Consider the following 18,767-nt stretch of genomic DNA (forward strand, 5'->3'; position numbering starts at 1 on the left):
TTAAAAGCAAAATGCATGAAATAAATTTGAATGCCTTCTACACATTTCCTCTCGACATTTTGAGAGTGTGCATTGTTTTCAGAGCGAGTCATGGGTTTTGCGTTCATCCACCCAGTTGGTGCTATCGATCAGGACAGAGGAGTGATGGGTCGAGCGCCGCTGTGGGATTAGGATTTATGAGAAGCGGTGCGGACCTCTCTTCATCTCTGCATGGAGAAGATATCAAGGTGTCAGAGGAAGATATCAAGGTGTCAGGATTTGCTCAGTTAGACACATGAGGTTAGGGGCTGGGGGGGCGACCAGGCACGAGTAGTTCTAAGGCTCTGAATAGAAACTCATGTCCTTTTGTTTTTTTAAGTTTAGAAATGTGTGAACATCCACATAAAGCATGATTTCATTTACCTTTTGTTTATCAAAGGGTAAGTAAAAATTATGCTTTAATCAACTTTATTAAAACATCTTATTTTACCGCAAACACTTAATTGGAGGCAGCTGAGATGGAACAAAGCCACTACTCTAATGTCTAATTAGGACTTAATTTCAATAGATATATAGTAACTTGAATATATTCTTACTAAAAAGAGACCTTTTAAAGAAAACTTTTTTCTATAAAGAACTCGACAGTCTCAGATTTACACACAGAAGAGAAACAGGTCAAGTCAAAGCTACCAGTGTGATAATCACAGCCTCATATGTCACTGCAGCTCTGCTTGCTCGGAATAAAGATGCCGTGCCTGACCACCTGATCAAATGAAGCCCCATTAACCTCCTGTTTAACGTCTCTGTCTGTCTGCTCAGACTGGAAAGTGGAAACCAGAGAACTCAAACCAGAGCATGCAGACTGAGAGCCACTTTTCTCCTGGTTTTAACAACTTCAGCAGGCATTTGTCAACCATATGAACTATAGAATCTCACATTGCCAATGCATGGTCTGCCACAATGCTTAATTTGTAAATCAAACAGCGGTCCATGTGAGACAAGGATTAACTGAGGTCAACACGGACACCGGAACTCACCAGCAACAAAATGTTTAGGTTTACATGATGCTCTAACGTTTAGGAAAAATTTATTCAGGCTGTTCATTGCGACTGGTTGTGAGCTCAAACCTTGGTACAACAGACTGATTATTTTGTCGCTCACCCACACCTCTCGCACCTGCTCCAGATCTCTATTACCACTGCCTTTGTGCCCAAATTAAGCCCTGGTCTTCCACTACAAGATTGGCTTGTGTGTGTAAAAGGTTCAGGTAGGAAACTCTGAAAGTTCTCGCCTTAAAACTTGCCTTGGACAATCGCTTAAACGGTGAGTTGCCAGTTTGAACATCCTCTCCGTCAGTCTTAGTTGTGTTCTTAGACAAGCTTCTTCACTTGACTCGCCTGTTGATGGTGATCAGGGGGCCCAGTGGTGCCGGTGCATGGCAGCCTGGTTTCTGTCAGAGTCCCTCAGGGCAACTTACCATCGAATGTGTGAGTGAATGACTGTAGTGTGAAGTGCTTTGGAGGAAGCCCAGTGCTACTACTTACCATTTCATAACCTGAAAATAGTTGTCAGTTTTTGAGGCTTGCATTACGAGTCAGTTAGGAATCAACTTTGGTTGGATTGCATTAACATGCAACCACCCATTCTTGGTTGGCCTTCTGTCGGCAGTGAAATAGCTGCCTCAAGGTTTCTACATGTGGAACCTTCTCTATGGTGGCAGCCACTGAGTATTTTCACCAGATGTCCAATCTGGCTCCTTGTGTAGAAACAGACTTGACTTTGAGCTCCAATCCCTAAGGTGAGATCAGTCTAATTTCACCTCTTTGTATTTATCTCATTCTTCCGGTTGTTACCCACAACTCATGACTACAAAGTCAAGTTATGACCCCAGTCTTTCTATTGGTATCCTGGTTCATTTTTCTTCAATCATGGACACTTTCAGTTCTAAATGTAATGCGGTAACATATCTCTGATCCTTCCTCAAATCGCCAAATTCTCAAGTAACAAGGGTCTCTCAGCATTTTAATTTCTCAGTGAAACATCAGACAAAATGTAATTCAGTTATTCAAAATGTCAAAGAAAGTTCCTTTTCTGGAATAGGCATATTGGCATCTCATTCTCGAGACCGTCCAATGTGAAATCATGCTGGTAACGGATTGTGTGTTCACCTTCAGTCTGAATGACCTCAAGAGACCACATTCGTGTGAACTCACCACACTTTGACTGGATAGCAGTCCAGACTGGATAGCAGTCATTTTGGGCCTCGGTTCAATTGGTAGTTGTTGAAACTTGGTTTAAGACAGACGTTTTAAACTTTTATCTGTAGTTATTTAAATACCCAACAAGAGGAAAAGAGCATGCTCTTCTTTTGCTGTGGGAGTGATATCAGCAGGGCTTTTCTCCAGCTTCTGTCCCAGAGCCAAAGTGTTAAACTTTGCTTTCAGCAAACTGTCTACATGATTAATGTTTTACACTTTGCTTTGCATGAGCAGCAAACTACAAACTCACTTTATCCGCTAACTAAGAAACGTAGTCGCCCTAGGGGACATCTGATTGACACAAATGTGTATTGATTGATTCCACCAGTGAGTAGTGGAGTAGAACAGGGAAATGGGTGGCAGCAGTCATGGGAGCCAATGTGATTGGGCCCTTCAGGAAGTCACAGGAAATCTGTTTGGCACACAGGAAAGGTTCTGTGCTAAATTAATCCTACAGAGGGCTCAGCACTAATTTGTTAAACTTCAAGGATTCTGGTAATAACTGTAAACTATTGACTCCTATGTATTTAAATCACTTAAGACACTGGTACCAGTATAAACAACCAATCTCTCAAATAAAACACATTCCTTTTTGCTTCATATTTGGACTAACTTGATTTGTCCTTGTGATTGTTTCTTCCAGAATCTTGATTTGTAGTGATTTGTCTCTGTCTACCTGTATGGGAGAGAGCTGGGGTTGGCATGGAAACAAGGAAAAGGATGCTGGTTGGTTTGGCAACAGTGAAAGCCCTGATGGGTGGAAGACAGCAGATGATTAGCATCTGTATTCTTATTGATTTTCACATCACTGGTTTTTGCTGTGTTAGAGGATTTCTGGATATTTGGTCTGACCACAGGACTCAGGAAGGCAACATGTCCTCTGTTTACTATGTTATCGTTTATGGTAAAACCGAATCAGCCGGTCACGTCAATCCAAGCTTTATTTCTTGTGTTGTTTCAAGAGCCCAGCATGGTTGGACTGACATGTCAAAATCGGTTCTCATTATCGCAGTTGTGTGATGAAAATTGTCATTTTGTTCCGAGCTTCATGTCATCCACTCCTTCTTTTCACAACCTTTCCAATGAACATTTTGCCCCCCTCTGCATGCAAAACAATTGTGTGATTGACCTGAATTTTGTGGGTGTGTTTATGTAGAAAATATAAATGGACGAAATGGTGGGATAAACCTACTGACAGGCTGGCACCTACAAACCGACTACTAGAAGTCGGTTTTATCATCTATAATAAGATGGATCATTTGTGGAGTCGTTGTCGGAGGCAGTGAGGAATTGTGAACTGTTGAACCAAAACACCAAACTACCCATGCTTTCTGTTGTTTTTTGGCTTCCAATAACATGTTGAAAAAGAGATTTTCCAGCTTTTTACATTCAGCTTTTTGCCAGGAAGTGTTTATGTTCCAGAGCTGCAAACCCCTGGTTATTACTTTGATATGTCAGGAGTTCATAGTTGTATTTGCCTGACTTGTGATCGGGATGTGTTTTACATCATGTGCCCTGGTCCTGCTGTGGCTTCAGTATTTTTCTGATTAGAAAGTGATGTTGCCTTTCCTCCTACCTCACTTTGTAATCCCTTTTCTGATGTTTGCTCAGTTTCCGCCAAAGATGGTTATAGATAAGGAGGAATTAGGTCAAACCGTAGCACACTGCAGTGAGGTTATTGCAGCACAAGACCCTTTGCCGCATTAAGATGAAAATATAAGGGTAAGTCAGACCCACAGGATGAAAGAAATGGAACAAGTGTAATAGTGTTACAGAGACATAAATGTGTAAAAGGAAGCAAGGCTTCAACATTTGGCCATCTAGGTTTGGTGCCCACGAGGTGCAGGTCAGTGTGGTTTCACTGCAGTGAGGAAGCACCTCCTCTCCCTGATTCTAGACTGTAAATACTCAGTATTTGGTTCACGTTTAGGCTATCGCTCAGCCTCCGAAACACCAAGGTGCCACCTTGATGATGGACAAGTGGGTGCTGAGGGGAACAGCTGCTTCTAATAATAGTTCCATCCCCAAAGAGACTGTAAACCCACCCTCGCATAACACAAGCAGGTCGCTCTGCTTCATATTCTGTGTTCTCAGCTTTATGAGGCAGCACTTTCCCGCTGCTGCCTCATGAGACGTAATGTCATCTCTAGTTTATTATTGCAACTAACAGTTCCAGTGGCTGGCTGAATGACTAATTCTTGTTTTATTGCTTCTATTAAGCTGGATGTTTGGATGTAACATTCTGTCGGTTTAAACTGGATCCCAGTGCTGAGACTGCTCAGGATTTACAAGCTCATATTTGCGGAGTTTGACAGTATTGAAGACTACCTCTGCAGGAGTCAGATGGCATTTGACACACATTGATTTAAAAGTGCAGAAAGGTTCTCACTGCAGGAAGTGTTCTTGTGCGCGCAAATTAAAATCTGAATCAAAAGCAAAGTTAGTAAAAACATGGTGACAAAAATGAAACAAATAAAACCTTTTAAAAGTTTCATTTTAGATTGATACCACATCAGTTTGCATGGATCTAACCAGACTAAAAGCAGCAATGCAACCTCTCTGTAGATGTCTGGTCCTTGGTGGTTGTAAAAATAAATGATAAAGAATGTTACCGTCACATTTTTGCACCTCATGGACATCTCTATTTCTAAAAAAATGATAGGAAAACCAATTTAGTTCTTCCACAAAACATTGGCTCATGTCTTGACTTTCAGTCCTTTCTAAAAACTCTGAAAGACCTTTGAAAAGCACAGAGAATGACAGATCAAGAGCAATTATCCTCACCTGTCTACTTGTCCAGAATTTCACACTTCAAACCTTTTTATTTCGCTTTATGAATAATACATTGTTGTTTTATCTTTTATTTGAACTTGCAATTAAAGTTTATTTTAAAATGACAACAAAGTAGAAAGCTTTAAAAACTACACACTAGTTCAGTAGAGCAGCTTACCTCATTCTCCCTTTGTATTGTCATTTGCTACACTCCAGTTTTCTATGTTGGTCATTTATTTTTATTTTTTTATTTTTTACCTTTTCACTATGTGTATTTGACATGTTTTTATCACCTGCTTTCACAAAACTGGCTGCAGATTTTCTTTTGATTGAAGCTTCTGCTGCTGAGAAAAATAAGGACATTCAGCTGACTTCCTACTATATGACTTGCTTTTGATTAAAATTTTGTTTTATCTTTGCACCAAGTAGTTTAAATCTGCAAATCTGTTTGTTCTACAGCCTGCAATCTCCCTACAGTCTCTGTGTTCTAGTTAAAGTATTTATCAGGCCAAAGCAGTTGCAGTGGTTGCCTTATTTTTTGCTATAGCCACGCTCATCTTGGTGTTGAACGGTGACCTCTGAAGGTACAGATGGCCCTCAAACACACACATGCATTTTTTCATTTTTATTTTATTTTTTTCAGAAAGTTAGTTTCCCTCGAGCTTCCTGAGAAATGCACACATAAGCATCTTGGCAAAGTGCAACGGATGCTGAAAACGCTGAATAGCTGTGAGAAGAATCTTAACGGCTGCTCGTCTCCCAGATTAGATCAACCGAAACCTGGTGATTTTTCCTCTAAATGCTACCAGCTCTCAGCTGAGACATTTTGATGACTTGTTTGTTGAAACATTTTAGATGGTCTGAATCCCTGTACTATCACAGGAAATCAAATTACTTGACCTTATCTAACATGGACCACTGATGTTCTAAAGTAAGATTCATCCATCCAGCCATACACCTTTTTCCGCTTATCCGGAGTCGGGTTGCAGGCTTCCAGTAAAGTAAGATTGTTGATTTTTAAATCAACCAAGGAGCAAAGTCTTGCTACCAGATGCATGTACAGGTGCTACTGGAGAGACTGGGCTCCAGACTTGGCTTTGGGGGATGTGGTTACGTTGCTGGGTGAGGTGTCAGGTGCCCTGCCCGCTGCAGACCTACCACTGTGTCGGACTCATCGTCATCCTGTGTAGGTGCCTGAAGTTTTTCTGCTCAGGGATGCTGCAGCTTTGGGGGTCAAAATTGCATCCTGGTGCACTCTGGCACATGGTGGAAATCAACTTATTCCTGTGGTAGGCTATAGCTAAAATATAGACAGCGGAGATGCAAAAAAAAAAAAAAAAAAGCCAGACAGTATTGCAGTGTGGCTAGTTAGTTTGTGATTTAACATTCTGTTAAATGTTAAATCATTTAACAGAATGATTTAACATTCTGTTAAATCATTGGGCCTATGTGATTTAACATTCTGTTAAATCACATAGGCCCAAGTTGGTTTGGGATAGCTTTTCTCTCCTCAAAATACCTAGGATACCTCAGGAGAAGCTGAAGGATGCTCTCTTATGGAAAGGATGTCTGACTTTTCCTCTTACCTCCATTGTACATAAGTAGAAGATAATATATGGTCGGACAAGAAACATTAGATTTGCCTGTTACGTAAACATGCCTTAAAGAAGTCTAAAAATCTTAACCTGTTGTTAAATCAGATTTTATGACTCTAGCCTCTTCTTTTCATGACATCACTTCCCTGGCTTCCTCATTTGTTCCAGTCAGCAGCTAATTCGAATGCTCGAACACCTCGTGGATTCAAAGCCCCAACAAAATGCAATTTGAAGGGTTAGAATTACATAAAAGGAGGAAGCGCACAGGACTCCACCAGCATTTTAATGGACCCGGCTGGAAAGTGAGAACATGAGTGGAGTGCCTTCCCGATGTTAAGATGTTAACCCTGAAAGCAAAAGACAGCAATGAAACACGTGTTCCCCGAGGCTCAGACATCAACCCTCAGCAGCAAAAAAAGAAGAAAACAGACGATTCATCCCGTTTAAGGTACTTCTAGAAGTCCTACTGTTGAGTGTTTTATGTATCAGATGGCTTAATCTGGTCCAGTCCATGCTAGATTTCCAACTTCATGCAAATGTTTATATTGAGAGGTCTTGGCTCTCACGGGACAAAACTGCATTGTCTGTGTCTTTGAATGCTCTTTGACAACTCTTACGTAAAATGGGTTCATCTGACATTAGATGTAGACTAAGCTCAGTGATGCTGTAAAAACAAGAAATCATCCCAAGTTATTTTTATACACGTCGAAGCAAATAAATTCTTCTATTGCATTATTCCACCATTCCTGACTGAGTCACAGCAAGAAATGACTGGTGCAGCGGTTGCAGAGTCGAGGCTGATGCAGGAACGGGAGCCTCTGAGGAGCAGGTGAAGCTGGGAGTTCCAGCTGTCTGAGTCTCAGAACTGGAGCATGGAGGCCAGTGACTTTCCCCACTGCTTAATAAGAGCTGACATCACACAACATAACTCGCTTCTGCAGTCTGTTCTGCTGCTGGAACACGTGTTGTGTTTTTTATGAGGGGGGAACAGTGGGAGCTGAATGGTTTGGATCCCACATTGTGTGTTAGTTGCACCGATAAGCCACACAGCTGTTCCAGTAATTAAATACTCGGGTTAGTAAACCTTAATCCTTCCATGTGAACTTTGACACAGTTCAGACTAGAAGAGGAAATCAATCCATGATGTTTTCATCTGGCATAAGGCTAATTATTTTAAACATATATCTGGAGATGTCAGAAATATTCAGAGAAGAGCTGAAAAATGCCTGGCAAAGTTTTCACAGATTACTTCTGTGTCATTTTGAGTTTTATTCAGTTAAAAGTAAGCATAAGAATCAAGAGTAAAACAGAGATCAAAGCACACAGTTTCTCACAAGCTGGAAAAGCTAGCTGCCTGACAGAGCAGTTTTTTTTTTTTTTTTTTTTTATCAACACTGCTATATTCTGAGAAATAAGTTGAACTTATTTGAATACAAACCAGACTCTCAACACTGGAATAGACAAAAAAAAAACAAAAACAAAACAAAAAAAAAACCCCGCTGCATGCTGGTTGGATGTCAAACAGATAATAAGGAACTAAAGTCTTTCTGTCTCTGTGCCCCATCAGGACTACACCATCACCATGTATTTCCAGCAGTCTTGGAGAGACAAGCGGCTGTCCTACACAGGCATTCCCCTAAACCTGACCCTGGACAACCGGGTGGCTGACCAGCTCTGGGTTCCTGACACCTACTTTATTAATGACAAGAAGTCTTTTGTCCATGGGGTGACGGTCAAGAACAGGATGATCCGGCTACACCCTGACGGAACTGTGCTTTATGGCCTCAGGTAACAATTAATTCCGACCTTTTAGTTGAAAGCTTAAAAGGGTTTTCAGACTGTCACCTTCTTTTTGGCACATTTTCCTCTTGGTCCTCTGTAAAACATCCTGCATCATTTAAAACTGATGCTTTTGACAATAACCAATCTGCACCTCTCTGCCAGTTGCTTAAAAAGAATCTTAGATATTTTTCTAGCTTTCCACAAAGGAACCTATTAGGTACGTAAGAATAGCACAGAGAAAAAAATATTACTTTTTGTAATGACGCACATAAAACATTTGAAGTTTAAAGCTGTCAATTACGTATGGTGCAGTATTGCTCTAAATTCTTAGGTTTTCTATCATCTGGGAAACATGAGATTTTGAGAAATGTTGAGGATGTTTGTACTAAAGACAAGGTTTTCTTCCAATGACATAAATGCATTCACACAAATCCCAGATTGGTTTGTTGGAAAATATAAAATATTCCATATTTCAACAAGCTTGAAGTCTCTCGCTCTAACAGAGGTTGATTTAAAACTGTAGATTGTACATATAAAAGGGATTTAGGGACCAGGTTTTAATGAGGAACAGTGCTGCCTCCGGGATGTTTGTGTTTCCAAAAGACTTCTGTTCAAAGCATGCAAATCTTTCCTGGGGAATACTAAGCCAATTAATTGCTGCGATTGTTGCAAAACCCAAATTCAGTTTGGATCAATGTGTTGGTGTTACCAGTGTGTAGCTTCAAAGAGATGATTAATCCACTAAGAATCCGTGAGGCTGAAACGATTTTGCTGCAAAAGACGGGGACATTTAAAATGCCAAATTGTAACAGAAGGTCAGTGGATTTATTTTTTTTTTTTTGTGCTTTTGTGTTTGGGTTGTAACCCCTTAGACCAAAGATAACGCAAAGTTAATGAAAAAAAAAATACTCAGACACAATATCAGTCTTTACTTGAAATAAAAATGGTGAGAATTAGTTCTTTAAAGGCTGAGTAATCTTTTATTTAGGCACAAAGATTCTTCAAATAGAGAGTCAGGTTTGACTTTTAAATGTTAAACCCATCAGCATTGTGGGTACATATTTTTGTGTTCACCTTTTTCAGATCTAACTTCATAATTTCCTCCTCAGTTACAGAAGTTGTGTTTATGGTTGTGGTTAATATATCATCGTTAAACATTTCTCACAAGATGAAACTTGCCTGTTATCACAGAGCTTCCAGAGCAAAATAAAACATTCATTTTGATTCTAAAGAAAAATGATTGAAACCATGGATATTTCTGTCAGCGATGCACCAATCCTAACCCATAACATGGAGGATTTGGTGAAGCGATGCCAGGTGGCTGAGCAGCAGGGCTCTGACTGTTGACCAGAGCAGGATACAAAACCAACATGGTTTTCATGGCAACCCTTCATTTAACTGGAAATCCTTTGGTACACTGCTCCCCGGGACGCAAAATAAGGAAAGGATGCGAATGCACTCGTAGACATATGTTTTTCAGTATGGTTCAAGTCAAACTGCAACACTGGCATACGACATCAGCTGCCCAGTGAGTAATAGTTTCCTTAGTCTCATATGTTGTTCTGCTGTGAATAAACAGATACAGAACTATATATATAGTCAGCATAGATACATTTTGGTATAGTAAAGAAAAATCCATAACAGTTATTTCATTTGAAAGACTTGTACTTACAATTTCATAACATTTCTGTTGAGATTGGCTGTTTCCAAAGCTTCTTCCTAACCTCATTGATGCTCCTCAGTGGTCAGTTTGGTTTTTGAGAACTAGTCAGATGGTTGAATAAGATCAGGGAAATTTTTCTGATCACAGGTGCAAAATGTCAACGTTTGGATATTTGAGCTGCTTCTTTGTCTTGTCTCGACACGACGGTTCGTTGTGTTGTGAAATCAGCCAATTTGGTTTGTCCTGATCTAAATTTTTGCCCCAATACTGATCCTTTGTGTTTTTGTTTTACAAATGGGCACTGGAAGATACAGACTCTCAGTTTAATACCTGATTAAAGTTAATAAATGTGATCCCAGGTTTTGAAAGACACATTGCTTTTCTTTTGTAACACACTTTCTTCCTTTGCTAATGGGATTCAGGATGCTGCAGTTTATCAAAAGCAACAAATATGTTGCTTTAACAGTTGTGGAACATCTGTAGTATGCCTCTTCAGCACAGGTTACATTTGGTAAGAATGTTATAATATCCTAATAAAACTTCACCTGCAGAGCTCAGACACGACTTGATTTGTTTTTTTGGGGGTTTTTTTCTGACTTTACAATCATCTAGAATCTTGGTCCTACTTACAGGGTTTTCTCCGAGAGCATTTTGCTGCAGTGCAAGGCTAATTGATGACTCCTTAGCATAATGCGATGACTCTTTCGTAATTCAGCTCGTAACATATGTTTCGACACGGTTTTATTTAATTGTGTGCAGGTAAAACCTGAACATTCCCTGCTTTTTTAAACTTTGTTTTTAAAGTTTTAAAGTGTTTAATTCACACTAAGCACAGCGTCTTCGGCTACACAAGCCCCTTTCACAAAATATTGTTGTGATAACCCCTCGAAGACAAGCTGCCTCTGAGCTCCCTCTGGGCATTTATAGATCACAAGATATTCCACATAGCTGTTCGCTTCCAATAATAAAGCCAGCAGTGCTGGACGACAGGAGGTGTGGGGCTACATCGCCGTAAGCACTACTCATAAAATATGCATTCTTAGTTTTTGCATCCTATCTTTTTTTTATTTTTCAAAACATTAACTCAGACAAAATATGCATCATCCTATAGTGGCAGAGGAAACGCTTAAAATTAAACCTGAATATCTCGCCTTTTTATTGTTTCATCTAATGAGTTCTGAGTTTTAGTTACAGTTTTAAAACGTTCTAGTGACTGGTTGCACATCAGTGAGAACTTCGCTTAGCAAGTTAGGATGCAACAGAGGTGGGTTTGACGTCTGTATCGGTCCATTGACAAAACGCATGGAGTCCAAAAGACAGCTTAACCCTCCTTGAAGTGTTGTGTGAAGGGGGCTCTGGCCTCCGTCTGTATATGTCCTAGCAGCTGGCAGAGAAGATTATGAACACACTGTGGTACAGATGTGATTTACAGTGACACCAAAATACAATAAAACAAGCTATAATAAACATGGAATTCGAAACATGCCGTGCAGTTGACAAAATCACAGACACCAGACTAATGATTAGTGGGTTTTTAGTCAGGGATAATGATTTGGGGGGATCCAAATCCCATCAAATTGTTTTGTTACTTTAATCTCTTTATTTTCAAGTCTGTACGGTTCCATCATGGTGGAAAATGAAATTACAAGGGGTCCAACAAATTGGACCAGATTGTTGGTAGAAGTTGCTCTTGCTTAGTATTTTCATCAGTTTTCTTACCAGTCGGTCTCATGTGGCAGCATTCGCCTTCTCTGCTCTAGATGAACCAAACAATTTCTCTGTTATTCACAAGAGAAAATAACAGGTTTTAACTGGACATCCTTGAACTTCCTGCAGCTGTGATGTATATTGTTGCTGCCCTATTCATTTAAAAGTCACGATTTGTGCACACTTGCACAAATCGTGACACCGTCACACTTGCTGACGGTGTCAAGCAACCTTGCGCTGTTGGCAACACTCTACAAACAGTTGCATTATTGTGCTAAATAAATGACAGTGACCAGTGGCTGTGGTTTTTCTCCAGGTATGCCGTCAACAAGTCAGATTCTGTGCAATCCGCTCTAATACATTAACAAATTTCATTGAATTAGTTGATTAGTTTGTTCGGTTTATTTGGTCCAAATGCCTTCATGCTTCTTAGGTGTCATTATCCTTCACATCACATTGTTACTATTACACTTTTTTTTTGTACACTTTAGCAAACTTGAAATTTGTGGGCTTTTATGGTTTTTGGGAGCATTTAGCCTGAGACGCTGGTGTTATTTTTGTGTCTGGAGGAGCTGTCTGCTCAGATCAGGGTTTTTTAAGGTCCACATAGAAGCAGCTTTTCAAAGACAGAAACAGGGATACAATGAGAGAGGAAAGCAGAAAGCATTAAGTCAGACCTGAAGCAGGCCGATGAAAAGGACAGGGAGGCTGGATTTACCCAGAAACAACTCTTCTTTTGAGGCTGAATGAACATGGGCCTTGCGGGCTGTTTTCAGCACTCTGTCCCTTCCTAAAGTGAAGCAATTCTCAGTGTATTCAGATAGACAAGACTTTACTTCCCTCTAAGCTAGTTTCCTTCCTCCGTTTAATCTCCAGTGCTCATAGTTTTCATTTCCCTCACTCTTTTTGACCTTTTCACCCCAACCCTGGACCAGAATTTCCATCTTAAATAATATGTGTGTTTCCAGAACAATATAAAATGTAATTATTACAGAATATTTCCACTGTTCTAATTGTTTGGATGAAAACCATGAAACCAATTTGTAATCTTTGTAAGCACTCAATTGCCATGCTCTAGATCATGGGTGTTAAAGTGCAACCCCTGACCCCGTGGTTGGGGTTTATCATATTTCTTTTTAAACTTTAAGCACATGCAAAATACTCACAGGAGATTCAAGTAAAGGTTTAACAAATGTATTGAATGCAATGAATGGATGACTCAAAGGTCTTGGTCCAGGAGGTTTTCCCTGCAATGCTGGGAGTATATTTTTCCTTCCTTCTCTACTTTGGCCCCAAAATCTGAAGGACTGATGATCATATCTTTCACACTGCTCTGCTGCAGAATCATTATCCCCCAAAGGCTCCGACAATTATTCATCCAGTGTTCTCGCTGCTGAGACAAGGGCTATATTTAGGTTTCCCAAAATGACCTCAGCTTTGATTGGCACTCTCACATCCCAATTATTGGAAATTCAGCACCTTGGAATAATGAAGACAACATCAAAGACCTGTTTATCTCCTCATCATCGTCAGCGGCAAATCTTTTGTATGGTCACAGCTAAGAGAAAGCTCTTCTCGGCAAGGGAAAGAAAAGATGACACAGAGGCTAAGTTTAGTCTGCGCTGCTGGGCCTGAGCCGATGCAGAGTCTGAAAAGCTTCTGTTTAACGAGTCATAGTGATCACGAGGCCACGTGTGGGGAAATCACAGTAAAAAGTCAGAGGTTATTAAATAAATACACATTACTTTACAACCACTGCACTTGTTTTGTCATATAACAAGCGCAAACATGCATTTTATTTGTTCTTTTATAAGATAGAAAAACAGAAACCTGTGCATAATAGTGAATTGTTAATGATAAATACAGGGTGCATGGCTCAGGAGGAGGATGTGTCCAGCAGGAGTTAATGAAGAAGTTTTCAAGACACAGCTTTTATTTTTGATTGTCCACTTCAGCACATTAGCAAGCAAACGTGCATGCATTTAGCTATAAACTAGCAATTTAGTTTGTAAATCAAATATTTGGCTGGCTAAGAACTAAATTTTTAGCTTGCTAACATTATATTTTGTTAGGACTCAAATACTCAAGTTGAAACTGTGACATTGATAAATGAGTGGATAACATGCAGGACCCCATATCAGACTGGCACCACTTGCTGGTAGACGAAAATGTATTTATTTGTGTCATTTATTTGTGTTTATTTGCAATTTTATTATGGTTTCTGTCTTTGGACGTTTTCCTAAGGCTTTGTGCTTCAGAAAATATTTTCTGAAAGGAGGCTGAAAATAGCATATCCAGGGATTCCAGGGTGACTTGTGAAAATGAAAAAATCCTTTAATACCTCCTTTCTCTGACAGTAAAAGTTCAGCTGTCTTCACGTTTTCCCAGCTCTTACACTGTCATGGACGCTAAAAGCCCATAAAAACATAAATATTTATCCCTTACCTTCTGAATATTCCTGGCTGTTCATCTTTTTCTTGAACACGCTGAACACTTTAGGAAGCTTTGGACGCGTCTTAAAGCTGGCGGAGAGGCATGGACAGACAGTACAAATGGAAAGTGTCCATTCACTGACTTGTAAGGAGAAGGCTGCAGTTCTGTTTTCATAGTTGTGAATCCCTTAGAGTCACACAGCTGGGTGCACAAACTAGAGCCCAAGAATGTTTTAGAGTTTATGTTATGCCAGGACAGAATAGCTTTTTCTCCAAATTAAGAGAAAACAATGGGATCTTGGAGACTTTGTTGCAGCTCCCCTATTATTTTTGTAAACATTGTGGTTCTGTTGGTGTTTTGAAGTCTTAACCTTCAGAGTGCACTTGATTGGATCACAGTTAGTTGAGCATTAAGCAGCAAGAATGAGACAACACTTCCCAATATGAGATACAGATAATGACAGAACAAAGACCTAAATTCAGCAGTCAGGTCATACATGGGAACCTCCTGGTTGCTTCTTTTTAAAATGTTTGTAGATGTGACTGATCGGAAGAAGAGACGGGGGCAGAACCAGAGCTGAATGGAGGTATTAAATATATGATATACTGACCCATGAACCCTGTAGGATTACCCATTCCATTTTACACATTGAACAAATCTACAGGTGACAAGATGAGGTGCAGCGTGGAGGATCTCTGACGAGACAAACCTGTTCAGCCGCCACCAAATGTTGACCAAAGTGGAAAAAGTTCATTTCCACAACTGCTTTGAACCAAAGTGCTTACTCACATTATTGTTTTGTAAAAGTACAGTTGCTACTTTATTGCATTTTTACTATGAAAAGATAATCAGGACAAAGTGAAAAGAAGTTCATTTTCTCCACAACAAAGAAAAAAAACGAAACCAAACATTTAAATGATTATTCCATTCATATAGTGGTGTATTTATTTTTTTTCCTCATCTTGGGGTGGGGTTGGCTCAAAAATGTTGTCTAAATAGCTTCATATCTGCTGCCCTAATTGTACATTGAGGATTCCCAAATGTGCATGTCAGTAAATAACCATAAAAAAAATGAATAGGAATGCTTTATTTTGTACAGAGTGTATTTCATTTGACAATAAATACTTTTTAATAAGCTTCACTGGGTATAATGCAGCTTTACGTATGTCTAATTAAAGTCTATGAAGCGTGCAGGGATCGTTTGTTTGCTCCACGTATTCCCTACGCCGCCAGATTTTCTGTCTGAATGAGTATAAGTGCAGGTCACCCAGAAAAATGCCTGTAATTTATCCTTCCATTTCAGCACATTAATTATAATCTACCTACATGCTACAGTGGATATCTGGGATGACCTTTAATCGTGTTTTCTGTCGTACACACAGATTATGAGGCTGTAAATAAGGTGTGGCTCCATCCGTACGGAGAACAGTTTGTGATGGTTGTTGCTTCGGCTGTAAAACTTCACTGAGAGTTTCATCCGGTTTTATTGTTAACTCCTAATTACTGCCTGCTATAATTGAGATTAAAACACAAAGCTTTACAAAGGGAGAAGAGCTGCAGACGTCAATTCAGCACAGCAAAGGCAATTATGGGAACGAGACGGATAGTTTCGCTCCACTCAAGGTTTAAAAGGATTTGTGTAATTCGAGGTTTAGAAGGTCGGTTCTGTGAGTTAGGCTCTACCCTTAAACTTCTAGAAATCAAATGAACATTTCTTTTTGTTGTTGTTGTTGTTTTCACCAAGGATCACCACGACAGCCGCCTGCATGATGGACCTTCGCAGATACCCGCTGGATGAACAGAACTGCACCTTGGAGATCGAGAGCTGTAAGCAACACAGTCTTTGTTAAAACTGATTCAAGAGATGCTGAGTGAACCTGGACAGATCGGTTTGTTTTCAGACGTCACACAACTCTGACACAAGAACCTGTCATGATCTTCATGTGGTGAAGACACCTGATTTTCATCAGGCTAACCAGAGATGAAGAAAGCCACAATAATGTAAAACAAAGGATCAGTTCACAGATCTAGAAAGAGTTTTATGTAAACCTGTCACTACATGCTCCAGGAGCTAAAACCAGGTGTTAGGGAAGCTATAGAAAGTCCATGTGATAAAAACTGACAAAAGTCTGAAGATAAAAGAATCATAAAATCCAAAGAAAACACAGCTTGTCAGAGCACCTCTTATAAATCTGATAAAATCATAATTCTGATTAATAAAGCAGGAATTTAACTACATGGTCAATCATATAGCTTAACTACAGACGTACAACATTAGGATCTCAACTGCTAGTTAATAAACACACATTACATTTGACTGTTCATCCAACCATTTTTCCATCCTTGTTTCAGTCTTGGTCCAGCCATGTTTCCATCCATCCATTCTTCATTTTTCCATCTGTCTGTATCCCTCCTCTTGGAAATCCATAGGTGTTCATGACTGTGGGTCCTCCCTGTGTTTTTTTTGTTTGTTTTTTTTGTTTGTTTTTTTCAGTAAATTGATTATACCACCCAGACCATATTTGTTCTGGTTGTGGTTCTTTTTCAGTTTTTCTATTGAAATGTTTCTCAACCTACACACTAAAAGAGGCTTGATGATATTGTATTTTTTTTTAAATTAAAATTAGCTTAAACATCAGTTTCGCAGGTCAGAATCATCTGAGATTGTTAAGGTCACATTCAGCTCAAAGCCATCTAATGTGAACTGACAGTTCCTGTTTGACTGGACCTGTCCGAAGTGCCTCAGTTAAATAATTAACAATGCTGACATGAATAGTTAAAGTCTCACACATTATACAGTATATGTCTACATTTAGAGAGGGTGGAGCGCCTTTCTGCCTGGAGCTTCATGCATAAGTCATGCATATGCAACAAAGCCTCATGAGCTCTCCAAAAACTCACTAATATACATCAGTTTATTTTATGATTGTTTGTTTTTAGTTTTCTATAGACGTTTGAGCCATGATCAGGTCTGCAAATTAACCTTTGGCTGGACACGATGTATAAAGCAACAGACGACGTTGAAATTCTGGCAATGAGCAAATCTTTATTCTAATGGATGATGGAATGGATTACAGCTGCTTGCATCTTAGTCAAAATCTAAATTTTATGAATGTTATAAGTTAGTTTGGGTACAGATGGAGCAGTTAAATCAAAGTTTAGCCTTTCAGATGAATTTTTTTGTTACCACCACAGACTAAAGCAACAATCTCCCTACACTCCCTAATCATCCACATATTCCTGATGTCTATTAAAGATAAATAAAATGGGTTTTCTCTAATGGTAAGAGGGAATGCTCATTAGCTGTACTTGTGCCTGTTAAATTATAACTTTCTCACTTCTCAATTCTCTAACAGATTAAACTGATGCAGGCTCAGAATTTGTTTTATGCCATAGTTTTAGAGCCTTGTTCTTTGGTAACATTGGGTATAGAAATAAGGCTCTTTGCCATGGTCCAAGTTCCTCAAATTTACTGTGTCTAACAGATATCAGCTGTCTTTAATAATCGAACAGAAGCATGCTCATGCATGTTCCTCTGGGCTGTCTTATTGAATCTAGTCAGTTTAAAATAAAAAAGATGTTACGTTTGAGCATGAAAATTAAGTGTGCAAACGTGGTAGCTCTGAATCTGAAGCACACAAACATTTCATACTCAAATACAGATTGAATTAGATCAAAATGCCCAGGTCTTAAAAATTAATAAAGTAACTAAAGTTTTAATTGAACTATTAGCCATTTAATGTTTCATGCCTTTATTGGAAAATAGAAATCTATTTGGCTTTCTATTTGGCAGCCAAATAGCTGTCAAATAGAAACTTCCAGTCATGAAGCAGCCATTAAATGCTCCACTGCAAACATGTGGAAGGATAAAACCATAACTTAACTTTTTGGTCCATTTGCAAAACATTGTGCGCACTTTTCTTCACACTAAGACATCACTCTCAAAAAACCAAACCCACAATAAAACAATGTGGGTTTGCATCCTGTGAGGGTGCAGGAGGGTCATTAAAGTGGGGTAATTGATTTAAAGATGCAGTGAATCTCAGACTTTTAATAACGAGCACCTAAATACCAAATTTCCCAAGTACTGCCACCATCACATATTTCAAAACAATAGCACTTTTTTTTAGTTATGCCATATAAACAAAATTAGCCATTTTTAGTTTATGATCGATTGAATGTTTCGATTTTATCATGTTTTCTTATTTAGAAGGTATATTTTTTCAGGTTTTGAGTTGAAAATGAATATAAATGTCCCTCATTATACATTTTGAGCCGAAGTAGACAAGGTGTCTACCTACTATTCATGAACATAATTAGGAGATGGTTTCACAAAGGAGGAGATTATATTTGAAAAAAAAAAGTACTCAGGTGTGAAGATATGGAGCCTTTTTTATTTATAATACATGCTGTAGGTAAAAACACAAACTCAAGCTGAATTTAGTTCAATAAATCAGGAGATATTCGATTCCCTTTGGAAGAACTGACATTATAATAGGCAATTCTCCTTTTGAATCATTCAGTGTGTTCAAATTATTCTAATTGTTCACTTAAGCCATTTCTAAAATGCTCCTCTTC

At 39.1% G+C, this 18,767-nt stretch overlaps 1 protein-coding gene across 1 annotated transcript in view; it reads left to right on the top strand.

The window, feature by feature from the left end:
* gabrb1 (gamma-aminobutyric acid type A receptor subunit beta1) overlaps positions 1 to 18,767 on the top strand; it is a 41,276-nt gene that overhangs the window by 7,298 nt on the left and 15,211 nt on the right. The window contains exons 4-5 of the mRNA XM_016672002.1: positions 8,172 to 8,392; positions 15,934 to 16,016. Of these exons, the coding sequence (XP_016527488.1) occupies positions 8,172 to 8,392; positions 15,934 to 16,016 (304 nt within the window). The remainder of the gene's footprint in view (positions 1 to 8,171; positions 8,393 to 15,933; positions 16,017 to 18,767) is intronic.

This window comes from Poecilia formosa, unplaced genomic scaffold, assembly GCF_000485575.1.
Source record: "Poecilia formosa unplaced genomic scaffold, Poecilia_formosa-5.1.2 Scaffold54, whole genome shotgun sequence".
In the NCBI taxonomy this organism is placed as follows: Eukaryota; Metazoa; Chordata; class Actinopteri; order Cyprinodontiformes; family Poeciliidae; genus Poecilia; species Poecilia formosa.